This window comes from Centropristis striata, chromosome 17 (genome assembly GCF_030273125.1).
Source record: "Centropristis striata isolate RG_2023a ecotype Rhode Island chromosome 17, C.striata_1.0, whole genome shotgun sequence".
Lineage (NCBI taxonomy): Eukaryota > Metazoa > Chordata > Actinopteri > Perciformes > Serranidae > Centropristis > Centropristis striata.
The window spans coordinates 33,937,586-33,952,309 of record NC_081533.1 but is presented as its reverse complement, the minus strand read 5'-3'; the positions used below and the strand labels follow the sequence as shown (position 1 = coordinate 33,952,309).

The 14,724-nt window shown below is 33.0% G+C and overlaps 1 protein-coding gene across 3 annotated transcripts in view; it reads left to right on the top strand.

Annotated features, from left to right (window-relative positions):
• The window catches only part of LOC131989072 (F-box/WD repeat-containing protein 7-like), a 55,123-nt gene extending 41,786 nt beyond the window's left edge, over positions 1-13,337 (top strand). For all 3 annotated transcript variants that reach the window (XM_059354242.1, XM_059354241.1, XM_059354243.1), the window contains 8 exons: positions 2,153-2,289; positions 2,366-2,479; positions 6,664-6,845; positions 7,637-7,862; positions 8,300-8,366; positions 9,091-9,234; positions 10,273-10,422; positions 12,969-13,337. In XM_059354242.1, the coding sequence (XP_059210225.1) occupies positions 2,153-2,289; positions 2,366-2,479; positions 6,664-6,845; positions 7,637-7,862; positions 8,300-8,366; positions 9,091-9,234; positions 10,273-10,422; positions 12,969-13,105 (1,157 nt within the window). In that variant the 3' untranslated portion in view covers positions 13,106-13,337. The remainder of the gene's footprint in view (positions 1-2,152; positions 2,290-2,365; positions 2,480-6,663; positions 6,846-7,636; positions 7,863-8,299; positions 8,367-9,090; positions 9,235-10,272; positions 10,423-12,968) is intronic.
• Positions 13,338-14,724: the final 1,387 nt, after the last annotated feature.

Below are 14,724 nucleotides of genomic sequence, written 5' to 3'. Positions count from 1 at the left end.
CTAAAAAAGACACAAATTGGCCACAAAATGACCAAAAAAAGACACAAAATAACTATAAAAAGACACAAAATGACTAAAAAAGACACAAAATGACCAAAAAAAGACACAAAATGACTAAAAAGAGACACAGTGAGTAAAAAAAGACACAAAATGACCAAAAAAAGACACAAAATAACTATAAAAAGACACAAAATGACTAAAAAAGACACAAATTGGCCACAATATGATTTAAAAAAAGGCACAAAATAACTATAAAAAGACACAAAATGACAAAAAAAAGACACAAAATGACAAAAAAAGGAAACAAAATAACTATAAAAAGACACAAAATGACTAAAAAAGACACACAATAACTATAAAAAGACACAAATTGGCCACAAAATGATAAAAAAAAGACACAAAATAACTATAAAAAGACACAAAATGACAAAAAAAAAGACACAAAATGACAAAAAAAGGAAACAAAATTACAGAGAGAGAGACACACACACACACACACACACACACACACACACACACACACACACACACACACACAGTCAGCCAGTCACTCAGTCACTCCTTCATTCAGCGCAATGCAGTGGCTCTGTGTGTGTGTGTGTGTGTGTGTGTGTGTGTGTGTGTCTCTGGGCGTGCTGCCAGTCAGTGGAGATTCACTGCCAGCACTCAGCAGCCATACCAATGAGCCGACCTAGCGTTAGCACCACGCCACAGCCATACTAATGAAGGCGGCGGCGCTAACTGCAGCCCACCAGCTTCATAAATAAAAGCTAATCTGTATTTGTGCTCCGGCGCTGCTGTCATACCAGGGGGAGCATCAGCTCACACCGCCAGAATATCAATGCAGCTAACCTGCTCTAATGACAGATACAGCTCTGGAGCTAGCTGGCTGTAGAGTCCAGCAGGTACATGTTACTCTGCTGATCACAGTCACAGCAGCTGTAGAAGGGTTATGTTATGATGGTAAACATATATGAGCTCAGTCTGCAGTATTATAAGGGCCCAGCACTGGTCCCATACAGCAATAGCTTTTTGTTAAATCAACAAAAAGCCAATGATTTAGTATGAAAAAAAGAATTGCATTATCTGACTGTGAAGTAAAGTTTGTGAGTAAGGTAGAAAATAATTTAAGTGGCGGGTTTTTGGCACAATTTTTGGCAATTTTCACCCCAGATGTTTGAAACTTTATTTTGCTACCTTTGGTTGTTTGAAAAAAGCTTAATTGTTACTGTTTTGTTTGCAGCGTTATGAATATTTTTTACTTTAAATATATTCATTGAAAAATGCTCTGTGTTTTTACATAATCTTGCATTTTATCCACACCAAGAAATCTATCAAAAATAAAATAAAAAGCCAATAAACATAATATAAAAAACAAAAGATAAACAAAATGCATTGTCTGGCAGTAAAGAAATTGTTGTGGGAAGTGTAGAAAACTATAAATTTTTTTAATTTTCAGCAATTAATATTTTTACGCTGCAGTTTTGGGCAATTTTCGCTCAGATGTTTGAAATGTAAAACACCAGTTTTCCTCCTTGATAGAGGTATATCTCGTGTTTTTTTACAGTGTCTAAGAAATTGTGTTTTAATATTAATTTTGATTCCACATTGTTCATTTTTATATACAAACACTAAGAAAACCATAAAACATGCTTGAATTTGATTATATCAATCACAAAATGCTTCATTTTTAACTTTTTTTTACCAACACCAAAAAAAATCTTTGGAAAGTAGCATAAATAATCACGATTTAAACTTAAATCGATTGATTGATCTCTTTATTCAAACATGTTTAACACAAAGAAAATATTTATAGTAATATTTAAAAACAATAAATAAATAAGAATTACATGAAATTCAACAAAATCACAATAAAAAAAATATATATATATATTTCATGTCCAAAAAGGTTAAGGAAGAAGTGGAGACCACACATTTTTAAAATTTTCAGCAATTAATATTTTTACGCTGCAGTTTTGGGCAATATTTAATTTAATATTAATTTTTATTCCACATTGTTCATTTTTATATACAAACACTAAGAAAACCAGAAAAGGCCGAAGATTTTAGAAGATATAACCAGTAAAATTTTGCCTTTTGTCTTACAAAATAACTTAAAAGTTTAATAATTTTCCTGTGGTTTCCTCCTCAGGTGTGTCGGAGTACGCGTCGTCTCGCCGCAGGAAGTGCGTGCGTCCTGGCGTGGCGGTCAGCCCGTGGAAGTCGGCCTACATCAGACAGCACCGCATCGAGAACAACTGGAGGAAGGGGGACACGGGGGAGCCCATGGTACGCCTCGCCACCGCCTCACCGCAGAGTGTTTGATGTGTCAACACGGATCATAAAGGTGTTTGTGTGTCTGCAGGTGCTGAAAGGTCACGACGACCACGTCATCACCTGTCTGCAGTTCAGCGGCGACCTCATCGTCAGCGGCTCCGACGACAACACGCTCAAAGTCTGGTCGGCCATCAGCGGGAAGGTAGGACGCCACAGACCACTCATTGATATTTATATAAATCAAATCAAATCAAATCAACTTTATTTATAGAGCCCTTTAAGATAGCGTTAGCTGATACAAAGTGCTGTAGGACAGACCAACAATAAAAACAAAGAACAAGCAAAAACAACTAAAACAAAGCGAGTCTCATGCTGGGTAAAACAAAAAAAACTGTAAATAAAAGTGGGTTTTAAAATTGATCTCAATTTTAAAATTAATCTTAATTTAAAAAAAACACAAAGAACAATTAAAAACAAAAAATAAAAAAAATGAGTTAAAAGCCAGTGAATAAAAATGGGTTTTAAGATTCCTTTTATAAGGGGAATAAATAAATATATATGTTCTGCTGCTTCAGCAGTTTATTAACAGCAAGTACAAGGAATTCTTCTATGTGATTTGATGCATAATAATAATACATATTTATTATAAAATAAAGTCCTTTACCACAGGAATTACAAATGTATACAAAATATATTTAGATACGTATTTAAATGAAAAGACAAACAAAAATGAAAAAAATTTAATGATTTAAAATTGGGGAAAAAATGCAATAAAGGAAAAAGAAGATACAGTGATACCAATAAGTAATAATAAAAATTATATAAAAAAATAAAATAAATATATGCAATAAAGGAAAAAACGATTGAATTAATAAAAAATAAAAATAAAATTATATATTAAAATAAATAAAAAAATAGAAGGGAAAAAAACAAAAGATAAAATAAAATTTTAAACATGCAACAAAACAAAAATAAAAAGATAAAAGAGATAAATGTGTGTGTGTGTGTGTGTGTGTGTGTGTGTGTGTGTGTGTGTGTGTGTGTGTGTGTGTGTGTGTGAGTCACAGTGAATCATGAATTACAACATAATAAAATACAATAAAGGCTTTTACATGTAGGTCAACATGAGCTGAGAGGAAGCTGACGTGTTGAACAGAAGAATATAATAGAGTATAATAGAGTGATAGAGTAGAGTAGAGTAGAGCAGGCTGGTGGTGGGCGGACAGGTTGTGTGAGTCGGGTGTGTCGTGTTGTTTAAACAACCTTCATGTGTGTAAAAGGTGTTTGTTTAAGTCGCTCCCTTCCTGTCTCTCCTCTCAACAGAAACTCTACAGGAAGCTGAAACGTGTCACATTTACACATGAAAATATGAAAAAACAACAAGACATATTTGTTGTTTTTTGTCTTCCTGAAGGTGTCATGAATTTAGACTTTTTATCCAGTTTAAAGCAGAGAAACAAACTGTTTTATTCATTATTGTTTTTCTACTGATTTTAATCACAGAACTCTGAAAACGATGTCATGTAATTAAATAGATTTAAATGCAATAACAACAGTCATAGTAGTCAAACAGAGGGAAATAAAAACTAGTTAAAAAGTGGAAACAACAATAAGAATTCACAGTGAGGTACAATAGATTTAATTTACTTTAAGAGCTGTGATCATGATGATAATAATAGGAAATAATGAATACATAGCATTAACAAAAATATATTATTTATTATATATTATATATTATTATATTATATAAGTCTTTACATAAAGCTAGATTAAAAAAAAGATAAAAAAATGATTCAAAAGATATAATAATAATAATAATAATAATAATAATCATAATAATCATAATAAATTCATTAAGTAGTTTTAGAATAATTTTAAAAATAATAGTGGTGAATAATAATATAATACTTAAATAAAAGTAAAAGACTAAGAATGAAATAAAATAGATTTAAAAGATGAAACATCCATAATCAAATAAGAAAAAATCCATAAGACAAAACAGATTCATGAGCTAAAATAATAATAAATACTTCAGTAAAAATGAATCTAAATACTTTATAAAATAGATTAGAAACACAAAACAACACTAAACTTTTAGTACCTGTTGAATACTTAAAGTTTAAACTTAATAAAATATTTTTTCAGTTTGACTTAAAGGAATCTGATGACTGGTTTCGGTTGAACATTCTTCAAACACACACACACACACACACACACACACACACAGAGACACACCTCTCTGCTGCGTCCAGACCTGCCGTGTGTGTGTGTGTGTGTGTGTGTGTGTGTGTGGTTGAATGTTTAAATTATCTTTTAACGTGGCGACGACAGATTGGCAGTTTGATATGAAATCACCGTGGTAACAGCGATACCGCAGTGTTATTATTCTCCAGTCGGCCTCGGCAACAGTTGCCAAGGCAAAAGTTTCCCCCTCTGTTGCCGCGGCAACCAGCACTACAACACCTTCAAGGTGAAACTGAAAACATTTTTTTCCCTCTTCAAGAGGAACAAATATTGGCACACACACACACACACACACACACACAAACACACACACACATACACACGATTCACCTGAAGGGTTGAAAAATGTTTTCTTTTTAGAGAATACAAAAATTATTTATTTATATTATGTACCACTACCACAAGACCTTTCTTTGTTTTTAATCTGCTGAATTTAATTATTCTATATTTTTTATATTTTTACTTTATTTTATTTTATTTTATTAATACATAACTAAAATTAAGGAGTTAATTAAATGAATTCAATACAATTTCAGAAATGAATAATACATTAATACTACTACTAATAAAAATAATAATAATAATAATAATAATAATAAATATATAGAAATAAATAAACTAAAGTGGGGAAGTAAATAGGAGATAAATTATATAACATTATATATTATATAATAATAATCATGATAATAATAAGTTACAATTGTTTTTAGTAATTATTATTTAGTTAACTTGTTAATTATCTCAACTACAGCATCTAAAAATTAATATAATTGTTAGGTTTTCAGATTTCTGACAGTTGTTGAGCAAGAAATGTGTATCGAACAATTCCATCAGTAAAAATCACCAGATTTAAGCTTAAAATGGTGATTTAATCAGAATCACCTCATACCAAATGTCTCATTTAATATATATTGACAAATAGAAACAAGTTTTTCTTCATTTAGACTTTATATGTTGCAGTGAATTACAAGGACACAGAGTCCTGAAACTGCTCGTTGGTGTTCGGAGGGTTAAATTAATTAGCATTTTAATTATTAACCGACTGATTTAATTGGTGAATTTAATCATGGGAATTCCCCGCCTGGATTTTAATTATTTATTTTATTTATTTATTTATATTTCTTCTTCGGTAATGGGATTTGTATAATTATTCTCAGTTAATGGGGATTTTTTTATGCATAATAGCTGATTACAGCTTTACACAGAAACGAGTCAAATACATGATTGAACAGAGATTAATTAATGTTTTAGTTTTATAATAGTTTTCTAGTTTTACTCATACTGTTTTGATTAAATCATTATTTTTTTCTTTTTTATTCAGGAGCTTAAATTGACTGGTTATGATAATAAATTAGATTAGATAATTAATTAATTAGTTAATTATTATTATTTTTAATAATAGTTTTCTAGTTTTACTCATACTGTTTTGATTAAATAATTATTTTTTTTATTAAATTTAGCTTAAATTTACTGCTTATGTTAATATTTAATTAGATTAGATAATGAATTAATTAGTTAATTTTTTTTTAATAATAGTTTTCTGGTTTTACTCGTACTGTTTCAGCTAAATAAAGATGTTTTTATTTAAATTTTATTCAGAAACTAAAATAAAAATAACAGTTTATTTTCATTGAGTGGATACCATTGAAGTTATTAAATATTGATTTATTTATAATAGTTTTCTGCTTTCAATCAAACTGTTTTTCCTGAATTATTAACTTTTTTAATTCACATTTTACACAGAAACTAAATTATTTATAGTATTCTTTTAGTTTTTACTGGTTTCACTGACCCTGAAGTTATTCATTTCTTATTTATTTATGACTTTATTCTATTTATTTATTCATTTATTTATTTGTATCTATTAACGATAAGTCAAAGCAGCGGAGGCGGAACTTGTGGCATTATCCTACATTTCCCATGATGCACCTGGCTTTTAAACTCAATAAACCGTCCCGATTTTAACTCAGACTTTAAAGAAAATATTAAAAAAATGTGTCTGTGGTGTCTGATCCCTCGCTGAGACGACCCTGATGACATCACTATGACATCATCACTTCCTTTAAAGGAGGTTTTTCACAGTACAGTTGGCTGCGTGTCCCTCTAACAGCTCTCCGTGTCTCTTCTTCTTGTGTGTCTCAGTGTCTGCGGACGCTGTCGGGTCACAGCGGCGGCGTGTGGTGCAGCCAGATGTCGGGCGCCACGGTGATCAGCGGCTCCACCGACCGCACGCTGCGGGTCTGGGACGCCGAGAGCGGAGAGTGTGTCCACACGCTGTACGGACACACGTCCACCGTACGCTGCATGCACCTCAACGGCAACAGGTAACACACACACACACATTCTTGTACTTCTATCTTTGTGAGGACCCTCATTGTAACAGTGAATTCCCTGCTAAGGTTATAATAGTTTTGGATTTTTCATTAGTTTTAGTTTTAATTTTGTTGGGAATTTTTGTTTTCAAATCCAGTTAGTTTTAGTTAGTTTTTAGAGTGAGTTTGCTAGTTTTAGTTGAGTTTTTCTTTTTTTAAATGCTTTAGTTAGTTTTGTAACCACACAATACAGTTTCAGTTAATTATCATTATCATGTAACCTTTAACCCTTAAAACAAAGTCTGAAATCTCAAAAAAGCCTTTAAAGAAGTGAGGACCGGACGAAATGTCCTCACTTTGCAAAAATGTCCTCACTCTGTTGGTTAAAAACGTGTTCTGGTCCTCACTATGTAGGAAGTACAAGAACACACACACACACACACACACACACACACACACACACTGACACAGATACACACACACACACACACTGACACAGATACACACACACACACACACACACACACACACATACAGACACACACACACAGACACACACACACACACACAGATACACACATAGACACACACAGATACACACACACACAGATACACACACACACACACACACACACACACACACACACACACAGACACACACACAGATACAAACACACACACACACACACACACACGCAGCGCTGCCCTGAGCTGTGATTGGCTGGCTGCAGTGATGTCATCCTTGTCTCTCTCTGTGTGTGTGTGTGTGTGTGTGTGTGTGTGTGTGTGTGTGTGTGTGTCAGGGTGGTGTCGGGCTCTCGGGACACCACGCTGCGTGTGTGGGACGTGTCGACGGGCCGCTGTGAACACGTGCTGACGGGTCACGTGGCGGCGGTGCGCTGCGTGCAGTACGACGGGCGCCGCGTGGTCTCCGGGGGTTACGACTACATGGTGAAGGTGTGGGACCCCGAGACGGAGGCATGTCTGCACACGCTGCAGGGACACACCAACAGAGTGTACTCGCTGCAGGTACACCGCTGATTTATTCATTGATTAAATTTTTTTTTTTTTTTAATGTATTTTTATATTAATTAATTAATTATTTAACATTTTCATTGTTATTTATTTTATTTATTTATTTATTTATTTATTATTATTTTTTATTTATTAATTTATTTTTACATGTAATTTAATTATTTTTTTTATTTTCTATTCAATTTTTAATTCAATTTTTTTCTTTTTTTATTAACTTAATCTATGTTTCGATTGTCATATTTAAAAATTGTTTTAATTGATTTTTTTAATTGATTGTTATATTTTATTATTTATGCATTATTTGTTTTATTTGTTTAAAGACATTTTTTAATGTTTTTGTTATCAATTAAATTAATTTTTAAATTGTTCTATTTTTTTAATTAATTTATTTTTGTTTTAGTTTCTTAATTTGAATCCTGTTATCTGTGCAGTTTGACGGTGTGTTTGTGGTGAGCGGCTCGTTGGACACGTCCATCAGAGTCTGGGACGCAGAGACAGGTAGACACACTTTAACCACTACACATTATCAATTCATATATACACATATATATATATGTATATATATATACATATACATATTTGTATATATATATATATATATATATATACAAATATGTGTATTTATATATATACACACATATGTGTATTTTTATATAAATACACATGTGTGTATATATATAAATACACATATGTGTATTTATATATATACACATGTCACATGTGTATATATATATATATATAAATACACATATTTGTGTATATATATATATATATATATATAGAAATACACATATGTGTGTATATATATAAATACACATATTTGTATGTATATATATATATATATATAAATACACATATGTGTATTTATATATATAAATACACATTTTTGTGCATATATATATATGTATACATATGTATATATATATATATACATATGTATACATATATATAATTTATATAGTTTCTATGTTTTTTAATTATTATTTTATTTCATATATGTATTTCCCCCATTGCTTTATATTCCCACATTTTTAATTGCAAATTTAATCTTTAATTTATTCAGTTATTTATCATTTGTCAGGATTTGCTTAATTCCCTGAATTTACTAGAATGATCTCTGTAATTAAATGTTTCATTAATTATTTAGTACTGTCTGATCAGATGAATATAATAGTGTTGCTAGGCAGATAAGACCTCTCTCTCCCCTGGTGTCTGTCTGTAGGCGGCTGCGTCCACACGCTGACGGGCCACCAGTCCCTGACCAGCGGCATGGAGCTGAGGGACAACATGCTGGTGTCCGGGAACGCCGACTCCACCGTCCGGGTCTGGGACGTCCGGACCGGACAGTGTCTCCACACGCTGCAAGGTGAGACGGGCAGAGGACGGAGACGGAGAGAGTCGAGTCAGCAGGAAACACAAAAGGCTGCAGTCCTCCGGGACGCTAGAAATACTGCACACAAAGAGAGCAGAGAAGAAGAAGAGAGAGGATCAGATAGAGGCTGGAAGCTCATTAGCATCATTACAAACAGCAGGATTACAGAGCTCACACTAACTGTTTGTGTCTGAGAATTAGTTAATCAATTGCTTGTAAATCTGATTAGGGTGTATATATATATATATATATATATATATATATATATATATATATATATACATATGTAGGCGTATACATTTTATTTTCTTCTTTTTAAAATTATTTTTTGGTTCTCTATAGCAGTAGTTCTCAACCTTTTTGAGTCGCGACCCCCAATTTAACATGCATGTTGTCCGTGACACCCGCTCACTGAACACAATCTCACACGCACAGTTCAGATCACCCAAAAAAGAAACAAAATGACCAAAAAAAGACACAGAATGACCAAAAAAGGAAACAAAATGACCCAAAAAAAGGAAACAAAATGACAAAAAAAAGACACAAAATGACCAAAAAAGACTCAAAATGACCAAAAAAAGACACAAAATGACCAAAAAAGACACAAAATGACCAAAAAAAGGAAACAAAATGACCAAAAAAAGACACAAAATGACCAAAAAAGAAACAAAATGACCCAAAAAAGACACAAAATGACCAAAAAAGACAAAATGACAAATAAAGACACAATATGACAAAAAAAGACACAATATGACCCAAAAAAGACACAAAATGACCAAAAAAAGGAAACAAAATGACCAAAAAAGACTCAAAATGACCACAAAATGACCAAAAAAGACTCAAAATGACCCAAAAAAGACACAAAATGACCAAAAAAAGACACAAAATGACAAAAAAGACACAAAATGACCCAAAAATGTCCCCTTAGCTGATACCCTCCCTCCCTTTAAGACCTTTTATGAACTTGTTTCTGTGGTTATGTATTCCTGCAGGTGTAGTTGTGGTCTGACGGTGTCCCTGGTTCTCCTTCAGGTCCCAACAAGCACCAGTCTGCGGTGACGTGTCTCCAGTTCTGCCGTGGTCTGGTTCTGTCCAGCTCTGATGACGGGACGGTGAAGCTGTGGGACCTGAGGACGGGCGCCTGGCTGAGGGACGTGGTGGCGCTGCAGAGCCGCGGATCAGGTCAGAAACCTCCTCAACCAGAACCAGAACCACAACCAGAACCTGAACCTGAACATGTCAGAGATCTGAGAACAACCAATCACACGACAGTCTGTGTTGTAGAATTAATTTGAAGATGTATTAAAATATCTGACATATAGCAGTTTAAATATGCATCAAATATCCCAATAAATCCAATCCAATCCCCTTTATTTATATAGCACAATTTTAGCAAACACAAGGTTTCCAAAGTGCTGCACAAACAATAAATACATAACACAATACAAAGAGATGTAGTAAACAATAGATCAGTAAGATGCAATAAGATAAAATAAATAAAAAATGGGATAAAAATAAATAAAATAAAATGTAAAATGTACTGCCCGCACAGAATAAAATATGCATGAATACAATAAAAAACAAAAAATCATAAAATCATAAAATCAACACTCTACGTGGTGTTAAAAGCCAACGAGAAGAGGTGGGTTTTAAGAAGAGATTTCAAATGAGACAGTGAGGAGGCCTGTCTGATGTATAGCGGCAATTCATTCCACAGTTTTGGAGCTGCGATGGCAAAAAATATGTTTTGATAAATACAGAAATCTGACCAACAGTCACAGTCTCTTTGCTTGATTGAGATATGAACAGCTCTGATTTAGGAAATCCCAAGTTTGCTCTTATATCAAGAGTTTTTCATAACAGGAAATGACAGGACGTTGACCCTTAGCCCTTCTGTTGTTTTACGGGTCAAATTGACCCATTTCAAAGTTTAAAAATCTAAAAAAAAAAATAGTTAAAATATTTTTTTCATAAAAAGATTTTTTTTAAATGCAAAATCAAATTAAAAAATAAATAAATGTCATGTAAAACCATTGTATTTTATATGAAGGTCTTTCCGATGTACATAAAAAAAAGTTTTAACATGCATTTTTTATGAAAAACTAGTGAATTCTCCTCATTGAACCATGATCTGTGAGAGGTAAAGAACACCACTGCACTAAATATCAAGTTGGAGTTATTAATGAAATATAAACAATATTTATTGGGATTTTTTTTTACTTATTTACTTACTTACTTACTTACTTACTTACTTATTTACTTACTTACTTACTTACTTACTTACTTATTTACTTACTTACTTACTTACTTACTTACTTACTTACTTACTTATTTACTTACTTACTTACTTACTTACTTACTTATTTACTTACTTACTTACTTACTTACTTACTTACTGATTTACTTACTTATTTACTTACTTACTTACTTATTTACTTACTTACTTACTTACTTATTTACTTACTTACTTACTTATTTACTTACTTACTTACTTATTTACTTACTTACTTACTTATTTACTTACTTACTTACTTACTTACTTATTTACTTACTTACTTACTTATTTACTTATTTACTTATTTACTTATTTACTTACTTACTTACTTACTTACAAAATTAAAAAATAAATAAATGTCATGTAAAACCATCGTATTTTATATAAAGGTCTTTCCGATGTACATAAAAAAAAGTTTTAACATGCATTTTTTATGGAAAACTAGTGAATTCTCCTCATTGAACCATGATCTGTGAGAGGTAAAGAACACCACTGCACTAAATATCGAGTTTTTTTTGGTTTCTGACATTTCTGGATAATTAAACATGCCCCTGGTCAAATTGACCCTCAAACATTATTGCTGTCCCTGAAAAAGAACATAACAGGAGGGTTAATTACACAGAAACAATGACACACGAGTAAAAAGAGAGAAACTGGGTGTTGTCTCTCAGAGTTGTTCTGACTTTTGGATTCGTCTGACACAGACCTGGGCATTAGGCGTGAGGTTACCCAGAAATTACAAATCAATATAACAGCAGTGCTTTTATTTTGAAAAAAATCGCAAACATTATCATTAGCACTAGAGCTAACAAGCACTTTTACTATAGTTAAGACAACAAATATAGCCACTAATATATATGACAGAATAAAATAAACCTTGTGTCCTGTCAGTCAGCCACTATAGAAGCCTTTTGATACTTCATATCAACTTTATATGAATTACTACGCACTCGTTATTATTTACCGTTCGTTTTTTCATTTAACAGTTCTACCGGTTATTTCCTGTCACTACCTTTCAAAATTAAAGCACCCGTTTTACACTGGACGACACCTTTTCAAAATAAAAGCATCACAACATTGTTAAATAGTGGTATAGTGATTGGAGTATTTACTACTTTTTACTGCTATATTTGATTTACTCCACATTAACAGTCTGATCATTACATGTATTCATATCAGCAGCAGCTCAAAACCAGATCATTTACTGTATTTTATAAAGCGATTACATTAATATTGAGCAGAATTTAGTTCAGAGTTTTGGTCCGGCCCCTGCAACCTTCGTGGTATTGGTCATGTGGCCCCTTGGGGAAATTAATTGCCCACCCCTGATCTGACACCTTTAGCATCTGAATCTGTTTTTTGATACTTGCTAAATAAATCCCTGCTATTCGAATCGACCTGGTGGTCAGTTGTTTTTCTGTAACAATTTTCTCCATCATCTTCTCCTCCTCAGGCGGCGTGGTGTGGCGTATCCGTGCGTCGGACACCCGTCTGGTCTGCGCCGCCGGCAGCAGGAACGGGACGGAGGAGACCAAGCTGCTGGTGCTGGACTTCGACCTGGACCAGCCCCAGACGGAGCCGGCCGAGTGACAGGAACACTTCCTGTTTGACCAAAGTCCAGGTACGAACGGTGACAACACGCCAGCGAGGTGGCGTGGGACGCCACGGCGTTCACCACCAACACCAGACTGAGGCTGCTTCTGCCTGACGACACACGGCGACCCATGAATGTTCCAGACGGACAGAAACAGGATCTAGATGTTTTTATACCGCGTCGGGTGAATGTTGACGGACGGATTTAAAGAGAAAACGATGGATTTTTTCATTTTTATTGCTGGACGCTTGAATGTAACCACCGGAGAGACGAGTGGACTCTTCCTGCTGCTGAACCAATGAGGAGCCACCACGGCATTTAAACAACCAATCAGAACCAACCAAATCCTGACGGCCGGAGACGCACCAGACCTGCCCGGAGACAGCCAGGCTTTATTCTAGTTCTTCTTATTTCTTATTTTGGTGCCTGTTATGGAAACCAATTTAAGTCAATATGAAATAAATAAATAAATAAATAGATAAATATCCCTAGAAAATAAATACAGTCATTTATTTAAATAATAATTACATTTAAATCTATTTAAATAATAATAAAATTTAAATTTATTTAAAACGAATAAATTGATTACACACTTTTCAAATTACTGTTTTATTTATTTCAGAGGACTTTTATTCCATAATAAATATTTATTTGGAAATTAAATTAGAAAAGGGAGTAAAATAAATGTGTAAACAGGAAATAAAAAGTCCCCTGAAATAAATAGATGATGCAAAATAAAAAATAGGCATTTTTTAAAATTAATTTAAATTTATTTTATTATTTATTATTATTTATTTATTTTGTTTTTATTTTATTAAAAATAAAATAAAATAAATTTATGAATTAATAAATAATAGTAATAAATAAATTAAATTAAATCATATTAATGAATAAATTAAATAAATTAAATATAAAAAATAAAAAAAAAATGGAGAGGAAATAAATAAATAACAATAAAACAATACTACACAATCATAATAATCATGAAAGTATACATAATTAAAATGAATGAATGAATTAATTAATTAAATAACAACAAAATAGGCATTTTTATTCATTTATTCATTTATTTATGTATTTATTTCAGTGATATTGACTGGTCTCTCTGCTGTCTCTTGGTGTCTGTTTGCTGTCCGGTCGTTCAGTCTGTAACATAACGTGTGTGTGTGTGTGTGTGTGTGAGCGGCGGCGGTGCAGGAAACGCCGCCGTCGTCTCACCGTGGAACCATGAAAGAGGCTCGACTCAAAGTTTCCATCGAGCAGAAAGACGAAGAAGAAAGAGGGAGAACCTGGAGAACCTGGAGAACCTGGAGAACCTGGAGAACCTGGAGAACCTGGAGAACCTGGAGAACCTCCCACCTGCAGAATAGACAGAAACACCTCAAACATCACTCTTCTTTCATGTTTCTGCACTTTAAATCCAGTGATTTCTGCTGCAATCCCACTCATCAGGCGCCAAAATGCAGAAAATATTAATTGTTCATGTTAATTAGTAACGACTGAGTTAAAGAAAATATCCACTGAACTCTAAATAACTCAGAAAAATAGTTTCATGTGATTTATTTATATTTATTAGTCCCGCTAAATGTTAAATAAGTCATTTTTCTGCCCACCT